The sequence below is a fragment of the Myodes glareolus genome, chromosome 4 (assembly GCF_982192425.1).
Source record: "Myodes glareolus chromosome 4, mMyoGla1.1, whole genome shotgun sequence".
In the NCBI taxonomy this organism is placed as follows: domain Eukaryota; kingdom Metazoa; phylum Chordata; class Mammalia; order Rodentia; family Cricetidae; genus Myodes; species Myodes glareolus.
The window spans coordinates 36,540,585-36,568,567 of record NC_142029.1 but is presented as its reverse complement, the minus strand read 5'-3'; the positions used below and the strand labels follow the sequence as shown (position 1 = coordinate 36,568,567).

At 42.0% G+C, this 27,983-nt stretch overlaps 1 protein-coding gene and 1 long non-coding RNA gene across 3 annotated transcripts; one reads left to right on the top strand and one right to left on the bottom strand.

Annotated features, from left to right (window-relative positions):
- On the top strand, positions 1-2,636 carry LOC146894609 (uncharacterized). Its single transcript, XR_015001798.2, has 3 exons — positions 1-111; positions 842-905; positions 1,978-2,636. It is a non-coding gene; the product is annotated as an uncharacterized LOC146894609 (long non-coding RNA).
- On the bottom strand, positions 2,622-27,716 carry Klhl31 (kelch like family member 31). 2 transcript variants are annotated; one of them, XM_087905402.1, is made up of 3 exons: positions 27,520-27,716; positions 10,793-11,997; positions 2,622-8,154 (listed from the first exon to the last, which is right to left on the bottom strand). In XM_087905402.1, exons 2-3 carry the CDS (start codon positions 11,962-11,964, stop codon positions 7,422-7,424), a joined length of 1,905 nt encoding a protein of 634 aa, XP_087761528.1. In that variant the 5' UTR covers positions 11,965-11,997; positions 27,520-27,716; the 3' UTR covers positions 2,622-7,421. The 2 variants fall into 2 exon arrangements, with proteins under 2 accessions (XP_087761528.1, XP_087761529.1); XM_087905403.1 differs by lacking the exon at positions 27,520-27,716 and adding an exon at positions 26,549-26,709.
- Positions 27,717-27,983: the final 267 nt, after the last annotated feature.

Sequence of the window (27,983 nt, the reverse complement as noted above, 5' to 3'; positions counted from 1 at the left end):
TATAAAACATCTGATTGATCTCAACATAATTGTCATAGGCTCAGTGGTGCTGTGGTTCCCCCAACCAGTCTGATTTCGTTCCTCATGGCTGTATCAGGTGATCTTGGCCCAGTAAGTAAGCTTGGGTACTTACAGCGGGTAAGTCTCTTGTCATTTTCATTGACGCTTAGGCCTTTTGGATTACACTTCCTGCTCTAATTTATCCTTCTCAGATCTCTGATAACATCAGGCTAGGCTAACTGCAGCTTGGTCTGTTTAACAGCGGCAGACAACCAGCTCCTTTCCCCTAGGCTGCACCCACCTCCTTTACATTTCATATGTAAAGCAGATCAGGCCTTGCCTTTTCCAGAGCTACTAGTTCGCCTTCTGAGAAAAGCAGGTGGGTTTGCCTTGCTGACAGGCTTCACATTAGAGAGTAACCAGGTTTCAGACGTAACTTTTTGCTGTTCCTTTAGTTAAAAGAACTTGCTTTGTAATGATGGCTCTTAGTAATAACTACTCGTGCGTACGATAAATGGTTAGATAGGAAGAGAAAGGTGTTAACCCATACAAGATCTGAAGGTCTAAGAGAGCGTTTGAAGGTGTATACAGCTCTGCAGATATAAAAGTTTACTTAAGTTCTGAGGGAATAAGAAGATGATTCATGATATCTGAACAATGGGAAAGGTTTCAGGTTTCTTCCCCCCCCCCCTTCCACGCTATTGTTATACTGAGATTTCTTACAGATACCTGTCAGTTGCGTTTTTGACAATGTGGAGTTTTTGCTACAGATTGCAAACAGTGGTAATGCTAATTTATTTAAAACTTTTATCTCTTTTTGTAAACTAAAACCTTCATGAAGGCTTCAGGGAACTGAGGGAGTCATAAGACTCGAATCCACCTCTCACAGATTAAATGGACTGCAGGTCAGTACAGCCTTAGTCCCCTCCCACCCCCCCCCCACACCCCCCCACCTCCTTTTACTGAGGATGTGATCTCTCTCCTGGTCTTGGGACTCTTCCCTTCCTACAACCGCCAGGGCTATGGGCCTGAAAGTTTCAAATGTAAGGTTTGCCTTTAAGTTCCTACACTTTACCTTCTGTCCCTAGTCTGTATCTGTCTCAGCAGTTTTCCACTTGGCTGACAGACACATCCAAAAGTCAGCTGTGGACTATAGACAAATGGTTGTGAGCTCTGGACTTGCCAAAAGCTGATTTGAACCAGTCCAGCCAATGTGATTGCTCTCTGTCCCTCCAGCTGGGACAGCTAACCAGACGCTTCTGATGAATGCCCCATTGCCTAAATCCCCTCCTGGCCTTTGACCAGCATTCCAGTCTTCCTGGACCCTGCTAATGATGCCCTAGTTTCAGCAGGAAGTAGTTATAGAAGAGAGTTTGTCACCCCTAATCCCCAACAAGCTGGGATAGTAGATCTAAAGGATACTCCCTGCAGTAAGGGACAAAACACCTAACTATCTTGCCTATTGGCATACCAGGAAAGGTACCTGTTAAAACCAAACAGGCCCTGATCTATCAACAGGTAGATTCATTAGCTGAAGTAGTTCCACAATAGGATGGGGCACATTCATTAGCTGAAGTAGTTCCACAATAGGATGGGGCACTTGGCCTTAATTAGATGTATAAATTCTTGGCTGGGTGCCATTAAGTTGATGGCTATGAGGATAAACCCACTACAGAGTCAAGGATTTGACTCAGGATGCAACTCAAGAGGGGAACGTGAGAGCAAAACAGGAACGACACACCTTGTAGCTTAAGGTTTCTGTTTGCAGTGAAGACAGTTGAGACTAAGTTCCTGTTTGTCCCGTGTGAAGTCTTTGCAAGCTAAGGTTTCTATCTGCAATTAAGAACAAGTTTCTGTTTCTGAGATCTGTTGTAAACTGCAAAACGTGTTTTTCAACCTACACTAAACTCGGGATCCCATTCACATGATGCATATCCTGAGCCTTGTTCCTTCTTTTTCATTGTATTTCTCTAACAGCGTACAACAGCCAACCTTCTTGCCCTTCTGAACCTCATCTCTCCTATGCAAAGGACCTCAAGAGGCTAGCAGGGGCTGCTCAGGCGCTGACTAAGGGTGAGACAGCTGCAGGCCAGTCCCGGATGCACCAGAGTACAGCTTGTTTTAATTGGGCAATCGTGGGTTTTATCTTTTCTCTTCATCATTCTCAGCGTTAGCAGGTAGACATGGGATGAGAAGATACACTTGATGGAACTTGTGAATGTCGGGGCTGAGTGACAACAGCTGGCTCCTGTCTGGCCACCAGTGCTGTTTATACTGCCTTCGATTACTAACCTCCAAGCTGCTGCAACACTTTGAGATGATCCTTTCTATTTTCCTGCTACTGTTTAGCTTCACTGAATTGCAACAACAACTAAATTAAAAAACAAAACAAAACAAAAAAAAAACCCCACTGCCTTTAATCCCGAAAAATGAAGGGAGGGCAGAGGTAGGTGGATCTCTGTGAGTTCGAGGCCAGCCTGGTCTACAGAGAGAGTTCCAGGACAGCCAGAGATGTTACACAGAGAAACAATGTCTTGAAAAACAAAACAAAAAAACAAAAAAAACCACACACAGTACAATCATCAAAGAAATAGGCACAATTGCCCACAGGTGAGCACTGATTAAACTCCTTTTGTATGCAGCTTTATTAACAGTGATGAGGTTACAAATCACACCATACACAGTTTTCTTTGCTGTTCTTTATAGAAAACCAGAAGGGCTTAAGCCAACAAGATTTCTGCCAAAATTTGCTGGATTAACAATAACAAACATTTTTAGGAGTGTCCAAGATAAATATTTTGTATCAAACTCTCTGGGAGGGAATGCTAACTGCTATGCTATAGGGTAAATGGCTAATCCTTCTGCTCTAGTAATTCACAATGGAAAGTACTGGGATAATTCTTATTGATATGAAAAGAATTCTTTTTATTGCTGCCTTGTGCCAAGAACACAGTCGTCAATGTTGGGGCAGGGAGGAGTCCCGCACTCACTCTGAGTTGACAAAGGTTCATTCTGTTATAACTAAGGGAAAATAAAGGCCATGAATTGACTTAAGGCCATTTACTTAGGAATTTAGTTGAGTTCTGAAGACACTTGGCCAGGTTAATGGGGGTCGAGTGGGAAGACGTACTTCCTATCTCCACCTAACTTCTATTTACATACATGTTGTAAGGCACATATCATATAATTATCATCCTGTCTTAAAGCATAGAACCTTTCAGGATTCACTTCCTTATTACCTCAGCTAGATGCTTCCTCAATCCCCACCATCCACTCATTCTAGAGAACCACGTTAAACTGCCCATCATGGACCTTCTATTTGTGACCACCTTTGCAGCAGGAAGTGAAAATAAAATGCACCCAGCGTGCTGAAATTAACTCGTGACTTAGAGACTACAGCTTGGCCCTGGAGCCCTGAGAAGATGGATACACTCTTAAGATCTGGCTTCCTGGAGACGTTCTTATCAGGTCTCTGGCCCATTTAGAGAAAGGCAGCTTGAGTTTGATTGCTTTGGTTGCTGGGTAACATGCTATTTTCTGATAAGCTGAGCATTAATTTAATCGGAGAACTCAGGCATTTAAAAAAACTCACAGGCCATTTATTTTCTTCGAGTAAACTAAACAGAAGTTCATATTTGGGACCTAACTTGGGGCTGTAACTGGACAGAGGTAAGCACAATCCACAACAAAACGACGTCAAGTTTGCACTTGACTGCATTTCTCAGGAGCAGCAACTTTGAGACGAGTTAAAGACTTTGAAGACGACACAGAACACTTAGCATATGTTCGAGTCTTTAAGGGCAGCACAGGACATTCAGGTTCCCGGATGTCCACCGATCTTCATGGACCATACTCCATCAGCCTCAGTGCACCCAGGGCCTGGTAAACCTGGCTATATGTTTTCCGAGTCTTCAGATTAACAGCACAGAGAAGTTAAACAGTGATTGCAATTTACCCAGCTGTACCAGGCCTGCAGTTTAGCTCTAGAAAGCAACTTCCTGGGTTTTACAGCCTACTGTACCAACTGCGGCAGATGGAGAGCCCCCCCCCCCACTGTACCATCTACAGCTACTGTACCAACTGCGGCAGATAGCGAACCCCCACACACACTGTACCAGCTACAGCTACTGTGCCAACTGCGGCAGATGGGGAACCCCTGCCCCTGTACCAGCTACAGCTACTGTACCAGCTGCGGCAGATGGAGAACCCACCCCACTGTACCAGCTACAGCTACTGTACCAGCTGCGGCAGATGGAGAACCCACCCCACTGTACCAGCTACAGCTACTGTACCAGCTGCGGCAGATGGAGAACCCCCCCCCCCATACCATCTACAGCTACTGTACCAGCTGTGGTAGCTGGAGAACCCCCTACTTTCCGTGTCTCTCCCGTTTTAAATCTTAAGATGTTACAGTGCATTGATTTTTACTTCTTCTGGAGACCTAGGTCCTTGTCCTCACACTCCTCTCAAAGTGAGGGATATCTATTAGCGTGCATAAATAAATTACATCTGTTTGTTCGATTACCTGCAACCCACATTCAAGCACCCTTTTGTCTTTCAAAATTAATGATATAATGTAGGCTTTGCAGGGGTGTGTATATATCGCCATGAAAAGATACTACAGCCATCCTCACACAGATTTAATAAGTAGTGGCCAAAATGATGCATTAAAAACGGGGTTGATTTTACCAATGCAGCTGCACCGCTGATAATTTAGGAGTTCAGTCAGTGATTAACTTGGTCCAAAAGCCATTTTCTCTCAGTTTTGTTCTCCAGCCTGCATAGCCATGGAGTCAAAAGAGCAGGTTCCATTAGATTTTCCTTGTACTTGATGAAACTTCTCTTTCTCTCTGTATTTTTATGCTAATGATTACTCCCCGCCCCCCCCCCCAGTGTTTATAGTCTGTTCTTGAGTGCTGCCATTGAATACAAAACTGAACTTTTTGTAAGGGATGATAAGGAAGGTTGTTTCAAAAATGTTTTATTTGAACCACTTTTCACAGTTAGAATCAAATGTAGCCATCACTCAGTACCCTTGGGAGACTGGTACCAGCACATGCCCTACTTCTTGCTAGGATACCAGTTGATGTTCACGTCCCAACTACAAAATGGCATAGTATTGACATATAACCTGCTCACATCTTCTTGTAGAATTTATACTGTTTCTAGGTCATTATCATATCTAATACAATGCAATAGTTATGTTAACTGTTGTGCTGTATTGCTTAGGGAAGAAAAAAAAGAAGAAAGGCTATTTGGCACATGTTTCCTACAGGTGCATTTTTGTCAAATCTCTTCGGGGTGTGGCTGGCTACACCTACAGATATGTAGCCCACAGACAAGGAGAGATGACTGTGCTTGAGACATATCCATCACAACTCAACACACAGGTAGGAAGGGATGGGATCAATGACAACCAAGATATAGTTCCAGATCCCTATTTATCCCCTTAAACTAACTGTACATAACCTATAATCAATAGGTACTTCCTTCCCAAACAAATATACTGCAAAGAATAAACTGATATGTTAAAAGAAAATATGCATCATTTACTAGTCTTTCCCTTCTCCCCCAAACTTGGCAGATAAGAAAATATTCTTTGGCAGCAGAAAAATATACTTTGCCTGACATGGTGGCACCTGCTCTTAATCCCAGCACTCAAGAGGTAGAGACCAGTGAATCTCAGTGATTTTGAGGCCAGCTTGGCCTACGTAATGAGTTCTAGGAAAATCAGAGCTACATAGGGACCCTGACTCAAAAAAAAAAAAAAAAAAAGAGAGAGATACCTTTTGATTTGCAAAGCAATTTGAAGTAATAACAATAAAAATAAATCATAAATAACACATATTATTAGCTTAATATTTTAAGTTAGACATCAGGAGACACAAACCACATTTCTCAATAGGTGAATCTATCCATTCATCCAGTCATTGCCAACTAGGAGCATCCTAAATGCTTCTTCCTTCATCATCATCATGAGAAAGAGTGGGCCAGTAAAATTCCTGCTATTGGTTGCACAGCTGGAAAGGTAAGGTGAAGTCAATGATACTCAGGAACATAATGCTATTTGGTGATTATTTGGGCTAATGTAGAAGCAATTTAACTTAGGGTAAAGTTGTACCTGGTGGTACAGTTCTGTAATTCCCAGTTACTAGGGAGGCTGAAACTGAAGAGTGTAAGTTCAAGGGTAACCTAGGTAACCCAGGAAAACCCTACTTTAAAATAAAGCAGAAGGCTGGGAATGGTGACACATGCCTGTAATTTCAGCACTTAGGAGGCTGAGGCAAGCTGATCTCCGGGAGTTTGAGGCTACTCTGGCCTACGTAGAGAGACCCTGTCTCAATAAATAAAATAAAACAAAATGAAGGCTGGAAAGGTAGCTTCCTGGTAGAGCACTTATCTAGCATGCATGAGGTCCTCGGTTCACCATGGGGGGGGGGGAGGAAGATGTTTCCCAATATATAAGTGATGATAAGAGATAAAATCATTTCTAAGAAATATGTCAAATGATTTAAATTTATTTGCCCTATAAATTAAACGACTGGAAACCACTCCTCTTCTGAGAGTAGGATTTTTTTAATATTTATTTATTTTATTATGTATACAATATTCTGTCTCTGTGTATGCCTGTAGGTCAGAAGAGGGAACCAGACCTCATTACAGATGGTTGTGAGCCACCATGTGGTTGCTGGGAATTGAACTCAGTACCTTTGGAAGAGCAGGCAATGCTCTTAACCACTGAGCCATCTCTCCAGCCCTGAGAGTAGGATTTTATGACATAAAATATCCGTAGTTTCCAGAGGATGAGGGTACACGCCATTAACCACAAACTGTTGCCTTACTGTCTCCCAGTAGGATGTGTTGCTTTCCGGCCACACCTTGTTTAAAGCCTTCTGACTCTAACATGAGATGTCCTTAAAAGTTCTTTTTACTCAAGGAGAGGGAAAGAAATTTTTATGTTGAATTATAAAAATTAAATCTTTATGGGTATAAACTATTCTCATTTGAAAATTTGAAATGAGTATTTTCAACTCTCCCAAAAGAAGCAGAGAAGAAAAGACATCTTTGAATAGGAAATTGCATAGTCATTCAAGCTTTTACGTGTACCGTGTAGGAAAAAAAAAAAATCTCAGCAAGTAACTGCTAGGAATTTAGGAAGCAGCCTCTTCGGAAGAGTGCCTGCAACAAACTCCATTTGCCACCCAGTGGCTGCAGAACAAAATTACTTCTGTCGCCTATAGCCCTTTATTTTGTTGGTGGAAGATGGGGAAAGGCTGAGGTAGATGATACCAAACTACGAATTTAGAGCCTCCCGGACATTCCTCTAGATCGCTTTGAGTCGCCATCACTGTAGTAAACGCTGTATATTTTCTTTGGGGCCCACTCGCAGTCTGACCACAGGCCTCTGGGAAACAATGCGTTCAGATACTGACCGGTACGGAGGACACCGAGCTGGCCCGTGACTCGCGGGACACGCTGTTGGGCATGGCTAGTGTGCAGCAGGACACGCCCACGGTGGCCTCGGGCAGCTCGTCGTCCTCCGTCCACTCGTTGAGCTCGGGGTTGAAGCACTGGATGCATTTTTTGTACTTCTTCTCGCCCTCATTCCAGCCGCCCAGCAGGTACGCGCGCCCGTGCAGCGCCGAGACTCCCGCTGTGCTCACGCCCACGGGCAGCGGTGCCACAAAGCTCCACTGGCGCGCTAAGGGGCTGAAGCTCTCCACCGTGAGCACGTCCACGCGCTCCCCGCGCGGTCCCAGCTGGCTGCCCCCCATCACGTACACCCTGTCGCCCAAGGTCACCGCGCAGTGCCAACCTCGCGGCGTGCTCAGCTCGGGCAGATCCTGCCACGCGTCGTGCGCGGGGTCGTAAGCGCACACGGAACGCGAGTACGCGCTGCCGATGTAGCCGCCCGTCACGATCACGCGGCCGTCGGCCACGGCGCTGGCGTGGCAGCAGCGTGCCACCTCGAGGGGCGCCTTGGGCTGCCACTGGTTGGTAGAGGGCACGTAGCACTCCAGCGAAGCCAGGCTGCCCTCCGCGTTGCGGCCGCCCACCGCGTACAGGAGCCCGTTGAACACGCTCAGGCTGAAGTGGGTGCGTTTCTGGTTCATGCTGCCCAGGTGGATCCAGGTGTTGAAGCGAGGATCGTACCTGAGATGACAGAGGGCAGCTTGATCACCGAAGTGGGGGAACCCATGTTGCCCAGCAATGCCTAAGTGGGAACCCTGACCTACCTCCCCACCCTCCGCGCGACAATTACAGCTATTGCTTGCTTCTCCTTTCATTCATAAAAAAGTGATACTTCCTTCTCTCCCCATTCAGAAGACATTTCCTTTAACCATATCCCCAAACAAACAAAAAATCAAACCAAATAACAACAACAACAACAGAGACCCCCACAGAAATCTTTCCTCTAATACCGCCACTGTCCCTTCCTGAGACTTAAGAGACATGCAAAATGGGTCGCAGGAGAGAAGCTGGGCACCTGAAAGGGGAATCTGTACATTAGAGGGGACTCAACCTGTTTTTTCGATCAATAATGGCTAGCTCTTTCTTACTGCTTAATTAGGATAGGAGTTGTCTGCTCGGATTTCTACAAACTTCTCATTGGCATGTCTACCGCAGCCATTCATTGCACTGACAAAGCTAAGCTGCCCCTCCCAGCCTGTTAGAATGAGACTAATGGAATTATGTCTAGAGCATCAAGAAAGGCTTGATCTCTCTGAACAGTTTTCTACTAGCAAAGGTTCCATTTTGTAGAATTTTTTTTCGTGTTATAGTGTTTTCAGTATAGAAATCAATACAAAGAAAGCTGGCTTGAGTATTTAAGGGTGAGACACCCAGCAGAAGGGAAAGGAGACCCAGGGAACTCACTGTTCCTTGTTCACATAGTTTGGAAGTGCTGTAAACAGACTTCCCTTTGTCCCCTTTCACTCCCAAATAAAGTTATATGTATCGATACAAACTGAGTACCGAAACTGTGGCTCAGAGGTAGAGCACTTGCTTGATATAGGTGAGCCATTGGGTTCAAGGCCCAGAGCCGAAAAAAGCATAAAAAATCTGAAAACCAATTGCTTGAATTACTTTTTAAAAGAACATATTTATACATACAAATATAAAGTACATAAAAATAAATTGCATAGAATATATGCTATATTACAAAATAAATTAATTGTATTGATATATTTATATATAAATTTAAAATTATATATAATATATAAACAAATATGTTTACCTAGAAACATAATATATACACATACATATGTATACATACACATGTAAAATATATATGTATGTATATAAAGAGTGTGTGTGCACATATGTGTCTGTGTCTGTGCCTGTGTTCTGTGAGTGCAGGCTTCCTCGGAGGCCAGAAGGAGGTGTTGAATGCCCTGGTGCTGGACTTACAGGCTGGTGTGAGCCACCTGATGTGGTGCCAAATTTGGGCCCTCTGCAAGAGCAGTGGTGCTTTTAACCCTGACCCATTTCTCCAATGCTTTGTGTGGATTCTTGGTAAGTAGTGGGTACACGCGTATAATGAGTCAATAAAGACGTCATAGAAATCTTGCGTCTTGGTTATGTTTGATGTGTGTGTGTGAAAATAGAAAGGTGACCATGAGAGAGGAGGAAGAGATTTTAAGGCAGGGTGATAATGGAATTCATGTGGATGCAAAGGAGGGATTCTGGGAAACCAGCAAGGGGACCAATAAGAGGAAGCAGGAGCAGGGGCAGAGAGTGGCCAAGAGATATGTGTACAAAAGTGTAATGGCATATGTGCATGAAAATCCATCCCTTTGTATGCTAACTGAAAAACATTAAAAAGTAGAAAAGAAATCTAGGGTGCATATATCTAGGATGCACGTTATATGAAACATGGTAAATATTTGATGTAGGTGGGCCTTCTGTTTATGTGTTATTTTCATTGGTTAATAAAGAGACTGCCTTGGCCCTCTGATAGGACAGAAAATTAGGTAGGCGGAGTAAACAGAACAGAATGCTGGGAAGAGGGCAATGAGGCAGATGCCATGGAGCCAGCCACCAGGTCAGACATGCTGAATCTTTTCCAGTAAGCCACCACCTCGTGGTGCTACACAGATTATTAGAAATGGGTTAATCAAGATGTGAGAGTTAGTCAGTAACTAACTCTCTAGAGATAATGGGCCAGGCAGTGTTTAAATGAATACAACTTATGTGTTATTATTTCTGGGGCTAAGCTAGCTGTGCAGGAGCCGGGCGGGATGAAAAGCAGGTCTGCCCGCAGCTCCGCGGGAGAATTGTCTGTATTCTGTCAATCATATTTTAATAAAATGCTGATTGGCCAGGCAGGCAGTATAGGCAGGAAAGCCAGACAGGAAGTAGAGGTGGAGCAAAGAGACTGGTATTCTGGGAAGCAGGAAGCTCCCTCTGCCATTCCTGCCCAGACCACCGAAGAGGTAGCATGTAACCTGCCCAGCTGAGAAAGGTACCGAGCTGTGTGGCTAACGTAGATAAGGATAATGGGGTAACAAAAGTTATAAGAGCTAATAAGTAGCCTGACCTAATGGGCCAATCAGCTTTATAACTTATAGAGATCTCTGTGTGGTTGATTTTTCTCTGGGACTTGCTGGCTGTGGGGTACCGGGAGGGAACAGATACCCCAACAAGCAGGCCCGTCATGTTACAAATATCGAAAGCTTTACTACTACCACTACTATATGGTTAATGACCTAAGATAACAGGCATGAATTCTGGGTCAAGGCAGTTTCTCCACATTGCACTTCATTTGCATTACCAACAAAGTACTGGGTACCTGCAGAAATTGCTGACAGCATGCTTGGCTTGGTTTCTTGCGTCATTCTGGTCCTCACCACCAGCTACGTAAAGGAATCCATCCATCACAGCCACACACTGGTTAAAACTCTTGGCTGGCATTTCTGTGAGCTTGCTCCATCCATTTTCAGGGTCTCTATACAAAATGTCTCTACTAAGGGACTTCTCAGTCAGGCCAGGGCGTCCCCCAACAGTGATGAGAACTCGGCACCCACCTCTAATTCTTGTTCGCCTAGATTGCAAGGTGTTTTGATGGTAAGGTAATAAGTGATAGTTCATAGCATCCACGAGCAGTTTATGACAATCGGCATCTTGCATCATTCTTGGTACAGTTTGAACGTAATTGACCAGGTCCTGTGCAGAAATGGTACCAAATCGAATGTTACTTAGAAGATCTGCTGCGTGCTTCACTCTCTTGGGGTCGAACTCTAGCCATTTCATTGCAATCTGGAACGCTACCAGCTCAGAAGGCAACTGCAAGTCATCGTCCATGAGAAGCTCATTAATTTGTTCAAACGTAAGCTTCATAAATTGCTCTGATTCTGCAAATTCGATGAAGTTATCCCGGATAAATTTCTGGGCGGTCGCTTTGGCATTTTTCAAGCAGTATGTTTCGGCGATATTAACAACATACATGCAGTTCTCAACACTGATCTCTCGTATCAGAAAATCGCTGCACATCTTTACAAGAGTGTGGATCTGAAGGTACACGGCAGCGGAGATGATGCTTCCTATTGTGTACAGAGAGAGGGTCAGCTTTCCCGTGTACGCATACGCAATCACTGTGGCTAGGCCTAAGGGGGCGATATCGTTGAGGTCCACCCGTTTCGTTGATGGATCCTTTTTAAGGATGTTGTAAAAGTATTCACTGCACGAAGCCATGACTGATTTATGAACATCAAAGGATTTGGTTTTGGTACCAATGACTAAGTCACACAGGAAGTTCTCTTGCCGCATTTTACTTAAACCTTCCAGGAGGTTGGGGCCATAGGAAGTGTCTGTTAGCTCAGAAGAGACACAGCTAAGGCTGTTGCCGCCCTCAAGGAGCCCGTTTAGAGCGCTCAGCTTGTTTAGGGGGCTGTCTTCTACGATGATAGTCATCTCGTTGATCTCTGCTTTGTTCTTTTTGATAGCCTTCTTCTTGGGTGCCATGTTCGCCACAGCGCTGTCGCAGTCAAGAGCTCACTGAAAGAGAAGGAGATGTTTATTTTCGCTGTGCTTTGGACTTTGATATATTACACTAGAAACTTCTGTAATTGCATAAAGTAGGTTAATTCTCATTTAACCAAAATGTATTTGAAGACATTGAGACACACATCTCAGTGACATTATTTTACACATTAAACATTGAAAATGATTCTAGAAAGGTGTGTGTTTTCAAATGAAATCTCCCAAAGGGTGTATTTCTAAGCAATTATGTCCCAGCAGCAATGAGCGGTTCTCTTGTACAAACGCACTGTAAATTTTGGAATGGGAAACCTTTGAAAGACTTAACCAAAAAGTGAATTATGACTACCTTGAAGGTTTTCTTCAAGATAAATATTAAAATTTAGGAATTCATGTAAAATTTCAAAATGTCATGAAAAGAAGATCGTTTTAGCAACGTCAGTGAAACCTACCATGTTTGAAGCGACACACGTAGCGACCCTAAAGGATTCCTGTTCTTGTGACCCCGCCCTCACCGCAGCACTTGTTCCTGCGCCTGCGCAGTAGGGCTTATTAGAATTCTAGGATTTGCTGGCGTGGGGCTGTGTTTTGTTTTCTCACTTTGCTCAAATCATATTCACATTCATACTTATTTGAAGGACTTATGTATGCCTTTTCTCATTGGGTTTTGCAGTTACTTTCCTTGTTGGCCTCTTTTGAGGAAATTTAAAAATACTTTGCTCAGCAAGAAGTTATAGGATATCCATTCCCGCATGGACGGACAGCAGTTTTCTGGAAAAGATGGAGCGGTAAACTTGTAATGTGTGCCCTCAAGACAAGATGCGACTAATGCAAACTGCAAACAAGAAGCTACACTTAGAGCCGAAGAAATGCAGGCCTTGTCTGGGTCCTCGGAAGAACCCAGAGAGCCAATGCTTTATTCATGCACATAATGGGATCTCACGGAAACCCTGGGCGTGGACTAAAAGGCTAAAGATTCTTGTGCTGCTTGGTTTTTATATCAGCTTGATAAAAGCTAAAGTCATCAGAGAGACGGGAACCTCAATTGAGAAAATGCCTCTCTAAGATCGGGTTGGAGGCAAACTTGCAGGGCATTTTCTTAATTAATGATTGATGGGGAAGAGCCCAGCCCATTCTGGTTGGGGCCACCCATGGGCGGAAAGTCCTAGGTATTGTAAGAAAGCAGGCTGAACAAGACATGAGGAAAAAGCCAGTAAGCAGCTCCCCTCCACGGTCTCTGCATCAGTTGCTGCCTCCAGGTCCCTGCCCTGCCTGGGTACCCATGTCCAGACTTCCTTGATGATATAATTGCGAGGTGGAAGTGTAAGCTGACCAAACCCTTCCCTCCCCAAGTTTCTTTGGGCACAGTGTTTCATCACTGCAATAGTAACCCTAACTAAGACAATTCTGTTTCTCCAATATTAGATGATCACTTTGCTAGTGGCATGTAGGTATAGAGGTGCTATTTAAAACACAAATGTCCGATAAAACAGAACCCCTCCTAATGGATTATGCTTGAAGTGTAAGCCACAGTGTTGAAGCTGGATCTCAGAGACCTCTCTGAGGTTCCCTGTATAACTCTTCAGTTCTGGACCATGATGAAGTCCAGGGCATGCTGGGAGAAAGGGTAAGAAGGATTGAAATGGGCTAGGGCCAGCCGCTGGCTGGTGTTTGCAATTCTGTTTGCTTAATACATATAAAATATTGATAGGCAGATCTCAGGTTTTGAATATTCTGATATGTTGAGGCTCTGAAGGAAAGGTCAGCCGAAGATTCTGAATAAATATGACTGGTGGACTTTTGAATGATTTATGTCTAATTTATAGTTTTAAGTGCGTTCTTCTACCCTGTTAGTCTCCATGTACTCTTTAAATGAGCAATCCCCCTTTCCTTAATAAGCTTCTAATTAGCTTACAAAATTAAATTGTAATCTAGAGGTAAGAGTGGAGGTGGGGGGGAGCAGGAGAAGCTACTGAAGACACGGTGGAGCGTGAGGACGATTTTGCAGCGGAGTCAGCAGTTGCAAAGGGCGCAGTGATGGCTTTTAGCCTAAGAGCAGGCTGCAGCGGGGGCTGCGCAAGACAGCTACAGATCCAACAGGAACTGTTTCTGATTTGAGGAGCAGCTGGGCAGCAGAGTTTGCGGTTTTGTTTTGTGTGCTGTTGTTGCTGTTGGTTTGAGCTGCTGGAAATCACATTCTAGGCGAGCCTGCTACTAGCTGATGACACTCCCAGCTTAGTGTCCATATTTTCTGTGAAGGGTTACATACAATATGAATGTATAAATCCTGTAAAGATTTGATGTGCATGCTAAAGTATCTAGAGCAGTGGTTCTCAGCCTTCCTAATCTGAGACCTTTAATACAGTTCCTCCTGTATGGTTGGTGATCCACAACCATAGATTATTTTCATTGCTACTTCGTAACTGTAATTTTGCTACTATTAGGAATCATAAGGTAAATATCTGTATTTTCTGATGGTCTTAGGTACCCCTGTGAAAGGTCATTTGATTCCCAAAGGGGTTGTGACCCACAGGTTGAGAACCACTAGTCTAGAGCAATGCTGTCCTATAAAAATGAATCATATATGCAATCTAAAACCTGAGTGGCTGCAGTAGAAAGGTAAAAATGAAGAGTTGAAATTAATGCTAGTAAGCTATGCATTCACTGTAGCATATACAAAATATTTTTCACATACAATTTTTATAAAATTATTAATATGCTATTGTGTGTTTTCACACTAAATCCTCAGAATTCTGTGTACATTTTAGACATTAGTGTGTCTTACTTTGGATTAGCCACATTTTCAGCATTTAGCAGCCCCAAGTGGCTGATGACTAGTATATTGGACAACAGAGCTCTAGAACAATCATTTAAGATATGCAGAATATAGCTGAGAAATCAAAAGAAAACAAGAATGTTGGAGGGAACAAGCAGCAATGTAATGTTAAACAAATGTATTGATATTAAATATTAATGGAAAACCATTGAAAGACTCGGGTTGCCCGAATAGATAAACAAAAGAAAATCAATATGCTGACTATAAGAGGTTCACTATACAGACACAGATAAGTAGAAAATAAGTGGTTATAAAAATATTAACCAAGGCAATAATTAGCATAAGAAGGTCTTGTGGCTTTTTTAGTGCCAGGAAAAATAGATTTAAAGAAAAAACTTTCTATTAGTAATAGAATTTCATAATAATACAAAAAGAAAATTTTTTACTAGTAGTAGAATTTCATAATAATGAAATATAAATTCAATATGAAGATGTAACTATCATAAATGTCTATGTTCATAATTATTGAGCTTCAAAATACATGAACTAACAAGTAAAATTTTAGAGAGAAATAAGCAATTTACAATTATATATGAAAAAGTTAGCTCAACAATTGATGGATCTAGAAAATAATTTCAGTTAGCAAAATCTGACCATTCCTAATCAGTGACTTAGTAGAACGTTATATGCAACTGTAAAGATACAAGTTCTACTAATGTGTACATGGCCCATTCATGGAGTCACCAAAAGTGCCTCAGCCAACAAAAATGTATTGAAGTCACATGGCTCCTATGTAGAATACACTATGTAGAATACACTGTGTAGAATACACTGTGTAGAATACACTGTGTAGAATACACTATGTGGTAACAATAAAATGAAGTTAGAAGTAATTACAGGCTGTCCAGGAAAACCACTTAACTTTCAAACTTTGAAAATTATATGATATACTTCTAAATAATTTATGACTGAAAGAAAATATTATAAGAGAAATTAGATCCCATTTCAAACTGAACGATAATGAAAACACAGTACCAATACCAATTCCATTACTTAGCCGCAGTGTGATCTTTTGACCTCTTTCAGGCTCTGTTGACTACAGGAAGAAAACAATGCTCTCACCTGCTGGGTCAACTAGTCCTGGGAATGGGTGGTGCAGGAGCATCTGGCCGTTGTCAGTATCTGGATTGGGATTGAAGTAGCCTGGTGCATGTGTAATACTGGGGTTTGGGAAGGGTTAAGAAGGGATAAAGGTAGGGAGATGGAAGAGAGGAGGAAGTGAGGGAAGAATTAACCAAACCTTAGGAGATATGTGTGAAAGAGCCATATGGAAACCTATACCTCATAAGCTAATTAACAATAAATTTTTACAAAGGACATAAATAGAGGTAGCATTGGCTAATGCAGTTTCTAAAAGCCGTGGCTTATTTAACTAAAAACCCCAATCCTAGATTTGCTACATATTCTTAAAAGTTGCTGGTCGGGGATGCAGAGAAACTAAGCTGGAGCTGAGCTGAGCCGGAAGCTTCCTCTCTGCTGGCTGGTGCTGAAAGGTGTTAACCGGGCTACATGGGAAGAAAAGTCGCTGCTACTCTCATTCAGTGTGCTATGATTTACTGTGCTACCAGACAAGCTGTGCACAGTGGTGCAGCAATGGCATGGGGGTGACTGACTGCCTTCTGCTTGGAGCTGAGTTCTCTTCTGCAAGAGAAAATTCATACCTGATATGCAACCTGGTTAAAAGCCAAAGATCAAGTAATGCATAGGCTTAGGGAGGAAATCTACTACTGATGCTTTGGTATGTGGAGGCATTGTTAAACTCTTTTCTTGATACTTATGTTTATAGTTAGTCGAAGGCCAGTGCTGCTTTCAGCCTTGGTCAGAGACACGTGTGTGTGTGTGTGTGTGTGTGTGTGTGTGTGTGTGTGTGTGTGTGTGTATGTGTCAGGGCGAAGAACCTAGTTAGTTAAGGTAATGTGATGTGAACTGAGTGAACTATTGAGTGTTCAGTCCTATATGGGACATCTATATTATCTTCACCTCCAAGGCAAAGTTCAGGGGACATTGCGGAAGACGGGGCAGACAGAATGTGGGCTAAAGAACAAGGAGGAATGCTGTAAATAGACATCTGGAAGCAACTTGATCATTACACTCGCAAAATCACAGAAGTTCTGGTTATCTTTACACAACTGTAGAAAATGGTCTGTCGATATTCCATCATGGATGGAGGAGGGCTTGGCAGTTAATGGCTGCTGGGGGAGGGCAAGTCTTTTTCTTAAGAGCTGTAGTCACTGGGTAGCTACTCATGCTTCGGTAAATAGTTCCCTGCCCATGCTCATACAAGCAACCCTAAGTCAGTGATTCAGTGGATCAAGGCAGAGAGAGACAGAGACACAGAAGAGAGACTTCTTGGGAAGAAGGTGCTCAGTAGAAGTGAGAGGGGATAAGAGAGGGTGATAACAGTTGTCTGTGTTCAAAATAACTTATGTGCACATAGGAAATTATTTAAAAAATTAAAAAGAAAACAAAACCTGCTTCACAGGGTTGCTGGTGAATACAAAGGTTAATCTTGATTGTCACCTTGATGGGACTTAGACTCACTATGAAACACACATTTAAGGTGTTTACACAAAGGTTAGCTGGGCAAGGACCTTATCCTGAATGTGGGCTCCAGTCCTGGGCTGAATTAAAAAGATAAATGCCAGCTGAGCACCAGCATTTACCGCCGTTTCCTGACTCTGGACACAGTGTGGACAGCAGCCTTAGGCTTCTGCCCCAGCACTTGTCAGGCATTTGATTCATTATCAAGGAAAGGAACCAATGCAGAAAACTGGTACTGAGAAGCGGGACTGTTACTCAGCTCAGCATGACTATGTGGTTCCTGGATATTTGCAGGGCGAATGTAGAAGAGCATGGAACTTTAGGTTGTTTCAGTGGGTATCACACCTAAGGGTATGTGGGTAGCACAAATGAGCTGGACGAGCTTTGGTTGTTGTTCTACCAGACTTTCAAAAAAGAGCAACAACCAACATTCTACTCAAATAGAATGTTGAATAGAAAGAGATGGATCGCATCCAAAGTCCTTCTACAATGTCAGTACTGTGAGCTCCCAAAGTCTAGTTGAAGAGTGGAAGGAATGAGAATATGCGCAAACAGGTCAAGACCATGATGGGTTCACCCACTGAAACAGTTTACCCGAGCTAATGGGAGCTCACAAGCTCCAGCCAGACTGGGAAGGAGCCAGCATAGGACAAACCAGTCCCTCTGAATGTGGTTGGCAGTTGCATGTCTGAGGCAGACTGAGGGGCCACTGACAGTGGCACCAGGATTTATCCCTACTGCATGTACTGGCTTTTTGAGAACCTATTCTCTTTGAATGGATACCTTGCTCAGTCTAGATATAGTAGGGAGGGCCTTAGACCTTCCCTAAATCAATGTGCCTTACCCTCTCTGAGGAGTGGATAGGGTGGGATTGGGGGATAGTTGGAGGGAATGGGAAAAGGGGAGGGAATGGGAACTTGGATTGGTATGTATAATGAAAAAAGACAGATTGTTTTATTTTTAAAAAATAGATAAAGGGGAAAAAATAAAAAATAAATTAACACATACCGCTAAAATATAGGAAAGAAAGAACTTTAAAAATAAAAAAATATTTTAAAAAAATGTCAGTATTGCTCTAATACCATAATCAGGTAAAGACACAAGCAAAGAAAAGTACAGGCCAATATCCCTGATGAAAATAGATGTAAAAATCCTCAGTAAAAGTCTTGCAAACTTAATACAGGCATGTGTGAAAAGGTTGTCCACCTAATCAAGTTGGTTTTATCCCTGAGATGTAGGGATTCTTCAATATACCTGACTTTATGAATGTACTAAATCATATAAATAGTTTTAAAGAAAAATTCACAGGATTATATCAGTAGATGCAGGAAAAACCTTTGACAAAATCCAACACACCTTCATAATATAAGCCCCAGAGAGAGTAGACCTGGAGGGAACAAAACCTAACATAGTAAAGGCATATCACAAACCCACGGCCAACATCTCATAAATGGAGAAAAGCTTGAAGCAGTTCAATCAAAATTAGGATGAGACAGGGTTGTCCACTGTCCCTCACTCTTTTTCAATATAGTGCTAAAACACTAGCTAGGCAAAAGAAGGAGATGAAAGGGATACAAATAGGAAAAGAAGAAATGAAATCACTGTTATCTGTAGATGATATATTATACATATATATAAGAAATACAAAACATTCCACCATAAACTTTCTAGAAATAGTCAACAATTCAGCAAAGTAGCAGAGTACATATACTTGCAAAACTAATAGCTTTTCTATATACCAAAACCAAACATGCTGAGGAAGAGGTCATGGACACACTCCCGTTCACAACAGCGTCAAAGTAAGTAAAATATCTAGGCATAAACCTAACCCGAGAGGTGAAAGACCTCTACAGTGAAAAATTTAAATCTCTGAAGAAGGCGACTGAGAGATACACTAGAAAATAAAAGACATCTCATTGCCATGGATTGATAGAATTAATATTGTGAAAACGACCACTCTACCAAAAGCAATTTATAGACTCAATGCAATCTCGATCAAAATGCCTACATTGTTCTTCACATAAATTTTTTTAAAAACCTCCTAAAAAGTCATATGGAATCACAAAAAAAACCTGGGGTAATGATCCTAAGCAAAAAGAATAGCCCTCAGAAGGATTGCTGCTCTTAATTTCAAGGTATACTACAGAGATAATGTGATAAAATCAGTATGGTACTGGCACAAAGACAGGCGTGAGAACAATGGAACAAAATGGAAAATCAAAACATGAATGCACGAACTACAAGCTTCCAATGCTTGACTAAGATGCCAACACCTCACACTAGAGAAAAGAAAGCATTTTCAACAAATGGTGGTGGAAAAACTGAATGTCCACGTTCGGAGAGTAAAATTAGAGTCGAATCTTCTTCCCTTCATAAAAATTAGCTTCCAATAGATCAAAGATCTCAACGTGAAACCTGAAATGCTGAAACTACAAACATAAACAAACAAGCAAGCACAGGCAGAGTCCTACAAGGTACATGTATCGGGAAGGTCTTTCTGCACTGACTTCCACTGGCACAGGAATCGAGGTCAACATCTTACCAATGGAACTTCATAAAATAAAAAATACTTTGTGCAGCAAAGAAAAGAATCAATTGAATAAAAAGGAAGCCAACAGAGTGGGAAAGATTAACATTCAGAATATATTTAAAAAAAACTCAGAAATCAGAGTAAAAAAAAAAACAAAAGGCCAATTAAAAAATGAGCTATGGATCTTAACAAAGAGTCCTCAAAAGAATAAATAAAAATGGCTAACAAATATCTCAGAAAGTGTTTATCGTCTTTAGCAATTAGGGAAATGCAAATTAAAATGGCTTTCAGATCTCATCTTCCCCCAGTCAGAAGAGACAGCCTGAGAAAACAGCTAATGACAAATTATGGTGGAAAGGCGGGAAAAGGGGGGCACTCATTCACTGTTAGTAGGACTGCGAAGTGGCATGGCCACTCAGGACATTAGTGTGGTGAGTGCTCAAAAGCCTAAAACTAGATCTACTACTTTTGGTGGTTTGAGTTTATGGCCTTCCTAAGCTCATCCATTATAATGCTTGGTCCCTAGTTGGCAGAACTATTTGGGAAGGCTTAGAAGATGTGCCTTTGTTGGAGAAGATTTGTTGCTGGGGGTGGGTTTTGAGGTTTCAAAAAAGCCATGTCATTCACCTCTCTCTCTCTCTCTCTCTCTCTCTCTCTCTCTCTCTCTCTCTCTCTCTCGTTTCATCATGTAAGATCTCAGCTGCCAATCTAGGACCATGTCTGCCTGCTGCCATGATCCCCAGCATGATAGTCATGGACTCTAACTCTTTGGAACCATGAGCGCCCCCCCCCAAATTAAATATTTTCTTTTATTAGTTGCCTTGGTATGGTATTTTATCATGGCAATAGAAACATGATTAAGATACCAGTCCTTGGCGTATGCTCGGAGGACTCAATGTCATACTCCATAGCTACTTGCTCAGTGGTGTTCACTGATGTTCAGTAACAACAGCTAGGACATGGAAACAACCTAAACAATCTTTAGTTGATTAACAGATAATGAAAATGTGATACATACACAATGGACTATCACTCAGTTGTAAAGAAAAAAATGAAACCATGAGATTTGCAATTAAATGTATGGAACTAGAAAATATACTGGATGAGATAAACCAGACTCAGAAACTTGAAGCTTGCAGGCTTTCTCATGGGTCATTTTAAGCCCTATACCATGAGATGTGAATATTCAGTTTAGAGTAACTGCAGACACCAGGTAAGTGAGAAGGAGCCAAGGGGTAACTCTAGAGTGGGGAATGGGGAAAATGGTAGGGAGGCTTTAACTAGGAAAGAGGGAAATATAGAGGGAGAGGAGGGTAATAAAGAACACAAAGAAAGTTTGAAAAGACACAGGGAAGCATACTATGTTATGCTTACCTAAAATTACATATAGCTACATGGTTTAAAGAAGTTATATGGCTTGACTTGGTAATTTGTCCCCCAAAGAGCCATAGATGATCTATCACAAATTCTAGTACCAAGCAAGAGAACTCTTCTCTATAGTTGATAGCAGAATCCAGGAGAACCCCCAAAACAATATAAACTATAGCTGTTGCTCTTGGATAGCTTCCGGAATCTGAAGGTAAGAACTGATTGTTGAAGACACCACGGCCTTTGGACCGAAGATCTGGAGGGATGGACCTAGAACTGACCTGCAGGCCTCGTCTGGAGGGCTGGCTCTCACAGTACCAGAAGGTGCTACTCAAGTTGCCAAGGTAGAGGAGCACTCAGTAGCTCCACCCAGTTATAAAGCCTTTGGGCCACCAACAATGACTAGACCACCAAGATACCCCCGATGGTGAAACAGTGGCGCTTTTATCATGGGAATGACCAGCAGTTGTCTAATCGGATGTAAGGCCTGCTCAACAGAAGGGACCTCATGTTCAGTCCTACAAACCTAGCCAACTCCCCTTGGCATGAGAGGTCAAAGACACAAGAGGAGAACCTACTACTCCCAAGTTTCGAAACCAGTGTATTCCTAACTTTTTTCTAAATTCCCAACTTTATACTCCCAGATAAGCAAAACTCTCACCCCTCATCCAAGAAGCTTCTTTTTCCAGCAGCTGGAAACAATTATAGAGATTTACAGCCAGGCAAAGTGCAGAGAAGAAGTGAGCGTGGTGTGCCCAACCCTGACCAATATATCTCCAACACAACTCCCGTGCCTAAGGCTCATGGGAAATCTTGAAAGAGGGGGCAGAGCGATTAGAACAACCAGAGGCCCAGGATACCTATTACTAGATGACGTCCCCTAGACAGGACAGGGAAAATGCATCCATGAGCTCGCAACAATATGACTCTCTGAACAGAACTAGTAAAATAATACTTTTAGTTGACTTGCCAATTTAGTCAAGGAAACACCACATGGTCCAACAGCTAGATGAAAAGCTACAGGTAGTCAAAGCTACTGAGTGTTGTCTCCAGGGACAAACCCCCACCCAGGTTACTTAGTCCCAAGTAGTCATCCCTGGACACATGAGCACATGATCAAAGCTAAATAGACTCAGTAGGTTGTATATGCATGCATGGATATGTATGTATACATATATACACGCACACACACTGATTAAAGAAGAGATTAATTCGGGATGGGGACACAGAAGGAGTTTCAGGGAGGAGAGGGGAGGTGGGGGTGAAGGAGATGTGGTGAGAATTTCACTAAGAAATTCTCAAAAAGAAAAAAAAAAGGATTAAAAAACAAGGCGGAAAAAAGGGGGGGGGGGTCAAGAATGTGATGACCAAAGAGCCAAGTGATGCTTGTAGGGACAGCGCAGCTTCCTTGCTTCTTCTGGATCACACTGAGCACCAGGGATATTGGTTTCTTGAGTTTCATAACACCATCTAGACTCTACGTGTTTACTGGTTTGTATTATAACCTAAGAGTTAATATCCTGAGAATTGCTTACTAGAATGAAATTGAAACTTTCTTAAAGCATTTGCTTTGAAATTGATAATATTTATACCAATAAAACCTAGGTATAATTCAGATAAATTATTAATTATAATTCATAATAATATGAAGAGATTATAATTCAATGAGGTAAAGACAACATCCTCTAAACACACTATGGCTAACTAATTATGCTATGTTACATACTGACTATATAGTGCCTTGTGAATTTCTTATGTGCTAACGGTGTACAAAGTACTTGAAATAGTATTAGTTTCATTAAAAAGTATTTTTCAAGTGAATGCTCTGCATGCATAGCATGTATAATTATTAATGTAGATGTTATTTATCAGTAGGCTGTTTAAGAGATAAACTCTGATCTCTTCAGCATGACATTCATAATTCAAACCCTTAAAAAAACTATGAAGTCAAGAATAAGAAGGACATAGTGAAATGAATAAAATCAACAAATTACAAATCAAGGAACCAATTGATATTGTGATTTCAGAAGTTTTAGAGCTGTTAAAGTCAGAATCCTTTTATGTTCATGCTATTCTCATTCTCTTGTTTGGGAATTTGCCCCTTTTAAAATATTGATTTATATTTGAATGAAGCTTGTCTAAGACAGACACAATTCTTAATGTTAGGTGGGAAGCAGGGGAGGGAGGGTCTGGGAGGAGTTGGCTGGTGGGGTTTGGGTTATGAATATGATCAAAATTATTATATGAAATTTTCAAAGAATTGACAATTCTTTAAAAAAGAAACAGTTATAAATAGACAGCATAGGAATATATATGTGCATATATATATATATATCCGAAGAACTCAGCCTATTTTAATTTAGTCATTTGCCTGCCATAATCTAGAATATACCTACACACTGAGGAATAAATTATGAAAACATTCTATTCTTTTTGATTCAACTTATATATGAGCTGAAAGATGAATGAAGATTTATCTGGTTTTCACAGCTTTTCCCCCTGTAAGCCAAGCTCATGCTTTGTGGCTGGCCACTCTGAGTGCCGAAACTTGGAGGCCAGGAAATCACCATGCTTCCCATTCACTGCGGCTTCTACTCAGATCACAGAGCGCTGAAAAGTGAGCCCTGTGCTCTTACCAAGCTTCCCTGGAGAGAGCTTCAAGACTCTTTCCCCATTTTCCTGAGTCACATGCTTGAGCTGTTCTCACCAATGGGGGCTCTGATGAGCTGACACCTGTATGCTCAAAGAGAAGAACTTTCCATTGCTCTTGCTCTTATCACACGCTTCCTACCATAATAGGAAGGCTGGAAAGAGCAGGCCATCCATGGCAGCTGAGGTTGTGAAACAGGAAGAGTATATCTAAAGGCACTGCCAACCCCTTTCTGCGGCTTCCTTCTCCGGTCAAAGAGACCGCACTGGGTGCAGTAGGCTCCTCTCCTATTGGAGCCTACCAAAGCTCTACCTTCATCCCTCGGAGGGTACCAGGTATGATAACTATTAGTAATAATCCTGATGACGGGTGCCACTGCCTCTTTTCCTCCTTGTTCCGTCCCTCGAAGAAGAGTCCTCATTGGTAACAGACACTATTCTCTCTCCAGGCCCTTCCTCATTGCCCACCATGGCTCTAGTCTCCTACGCAATTTCCACAATGATAGCATAGTGTATTCTAGACCTGATTAGCAGCCAGGCAGGTTTATGCAAATCATATTTTCCATTATCCTTTGTACCTGTCAAATTTTAGTACATTATCAATTACAAAATATAAATAACCAAGTATGCATCTATACATATTAAGTGTAAATGGATACCTCCATCTCTCCCTAAGTAGTATTATATGCCTAGGATTTCCTCAGCAAACAGGGCTTATGGTATGCTAGAGTCCTGGTTACCTACTTTACATAATTTAATTTATTATATACTTTAATGTACTTTATATATAGTTTTTAAACTTTAATTTTATAAATTTAAGTGCTGCAGAAATCTTAAAATAAAAATCTTGCCCTGTGTTCATTTTACAAATGGATAGTTCAAAATTCAGAAAATTAAAAAACTGTCCACAGTCACACAAGTCCCATGCAATGCGTGTTGGAACAAAGATTCAAACACACACAACACCCATCTTGTCTATTTTGCTTCCCTTCAATCCAAGGTCAGTTAAAGCCTGTGGAAGATGAAAAGCTAGCTTTTTCCAACATAAAAAAATTGAGATTGAGGGAGGAATACCCATGGTTTATAAAATCAAATTGTCCACATGGAGACTGTGAAAAAGTTCTTCCCAGCTCCAATTATCAAAGTTAAAGTGCCTTTGAGTACAAAATAAAGTTTTTTGAAGACACAAACTCTGTGGGTTTCTTTTTCCTGCTAAAGGTTAGGTTACAAAATTTCAGGAGGTTGGGCCAGTCAAAACTGTAAGCGCAAAGAAGGGCTTCTGTGAATTCATTGATTAAATGACTAAGTACTTCTTTGTAAGGGTCGGATGAACATGAAGCCCCCACTTTCTTTCTTAAAAATATAGTGTCAAGCCAGGCGGGGGTGGCACACGCCTTTAATCCCACCATTTGGGAGGCACAGGCAGGTGGATCTCTGTGAGTTCGAGGCCAGATTGGTCTGCAAGATCTAGTTCCAGAACAGGTTCCAAAGGTACAGAGAAACCTTGTCTTGAAAAACCATATATATAGTCAAGGTCATCTGTTTAAATTAGGTAAGAGCTGCACTTGAACTTAATGACTATGACATTGAGACTCTAAACACAGAGTTAACTGCTAGTATAGTCTCTGTATTTAAGATGCAGAATCCCAAATTATTGGTATTGGTTCTGTTGGGAAAAATTATTTTTGAGGCCTTTTTATAGAGATCAGGTTGGCCTCAAAGTCACAGAGATTCACCTGTCTCCTTCCGAGTGCTGGGATTAAAGGCGTGTGCCATCAGGCCTGGAAAACTTTAATAAGAAGGCCTTTCTTCTCTGTATTTTATGTTTGCAAAGGAGTTAGAAGTCAAGTTTCTACTTTTTTTTTCTCCCCAACGGAGTCTTAAAGACTCAAATTTCTTTGCTTATCACAGAACTGGAACTGAGTTTTGATTCAGCTTTGCTCTAACCGTTTGCAAGGCCTGTATGAAACATGCAACCTTCCTGGTTTTAGCTTAACCTCTTGTCAGATCAGAGATACTAGTTCCGAAATCTTGCAGTTACTGCATAGCTGGTATTTTTTGCTAGAGATGCCAGGATTTAAGCCACTTCCTCTCAAACAGCTGTTTGGATCCCTAAAATTAACTCTTTCTCAGGGAGAGATGAGCCAATGGTGATGTGATTCGTTACACAGGATCTACTCAACTAGTTCTGAGCTGTCAGAGTCAACAAATAAAGTACAAATGTGCAGTTAGGATTTCAGGTAAACCAGGGAAAATATGTATATGTACATACATATACATGTATACATACATACATATATATATATATATCATACATACAAGTGTGTACTTCAGGCACACTTACATTAAAAGCTGTTTTGTATTTGTACTTTATAAGGAAATTCATGTTTAATAGGATACCCCGTATTTTATCCGGCAGTTCCACTCCGGGTTTGGGTCCAGATGGAGCCATGAGCCCTGAAGGCTGTTCTGAAACCCACAACACAGATGTCTTCATGTTACTTTTCTGTAAAACGGCTCAGAGGTTTTTTTGTTTGTTTGTTTTTTGTTTTCCATAAAATTCCTGAAAAATTCTGTAAGCCAAAACACGCCTAGAACCACTGGGCTGATGTTGCCAAGAAACGGAAACATAACTGTGACCTCACCTGTAAGTGGGCGAGTTGATACAAAAGTATTGACTTTAAATAAAAATTGTTCCTATTCTCAAGCCGATTTCTGGAGAAAGTTGCTTGAAGAGAGAGGTCCCTTCGCCTGTGAGAGTATTCGTCTCACCACACTGCGAGCACACGTGTGCTGAAGTCACTGTTACTGTCCCGCACCAGGAGTGGGATCAAACCGGACTCCTGGCTACGGGTGAGAGTCAGCTGTACCTGCCCCCTGTCCCTGCTGCATTCCAATGGCTGCATCTGTTGGGGCTCATCAGCTCTGCCTCCCAGAATAGAAACGGGCTTGGCGCATGCTGTCCATTTTTAGTGAAGCCCTTCTGAACGGGGATTCCACTTTGCCATTCCATCACCGAAACGATTTGTAAAAGTGAAACATAGACCATAATAACCATAAATGCACGTTTAGAACAAAACTCTACGTTTATTTTTGGTCAGTTAACAAATATAGGGTATTTACAGGGGCTGGGGATTCGATTTTGTCAAAAAGTTATATTTGGGAGAGTCAAAGAGCTCCTTTGAGTTCTGCAGTACTAATTCAGTTAAAACTGATAAAATTGTGTCTCTCCTGAACTGTTGTATTAACTAAACCACGTGTCAAAGTGGTTGCTAATAACATTAAAGATGGAATTCTAAATCTCCTGAACAAACTCTAAGAATTTTCTCTGTAAAATAGTGGGAGAAAAACTTATAAGATTTAGAGACTTAAAACTACTATAGCAAAACACATGTAATTTTACTTTTATAGGGTATCACTCAAACATATCGGTTACTGTGTCCGTTTCCTTGGTTACAGCATTTCTCAAATTCCAGGATAAAGTTTTCTGCCTCCCAACTTGAGATCAAGGGACACGACCTGTGTCACCCGGCTGGAGATCCCCGCAGGAAAGTAGCTCTATTGCCACCAACACTCGGACACCCCCACCGTCTCCCACCCACACAGCCATACACACCCTAGGATCCGGAAGGCACGAGTTGGCAGTGCGGTCCCAGCTTCTCTCTCCCTCTCCCGTATGAAGTGAGAGCCCCGCTGGTAGTGATGAAGGTTTAATAGCAGCCTCTCTTGGGGAGGAGGAGATCTGTAGAGAGAAAGGGAGGGCGGGAGAAGGAAAACCCAGTGAGGAGTCACCAGCAGACGCCCGCCCGCCCGACAAACCCTAGTGGCAGTAATTTTTAGAATAGCCCTTTGCCATCCCACTGGAGGAAAAGGGTTGAGCCTGCGCGCTCGCCAGGAGCAGGCTGAGCCCTCCTCTCCCTCTTTGGTCTTCAGCTTGTGGGCAATTCAGGGGAAGAGTGCGTGCTCTGGTTGGTGGAGAGGGATTGGGTTTCTTGACCTGGCCAGGTTGTTCACTTGTTTTTAAGTCAAGGACTCAACGGATGTGAGGAAAGAAAATTAGCTGAATGGGTGTTCAGTTGC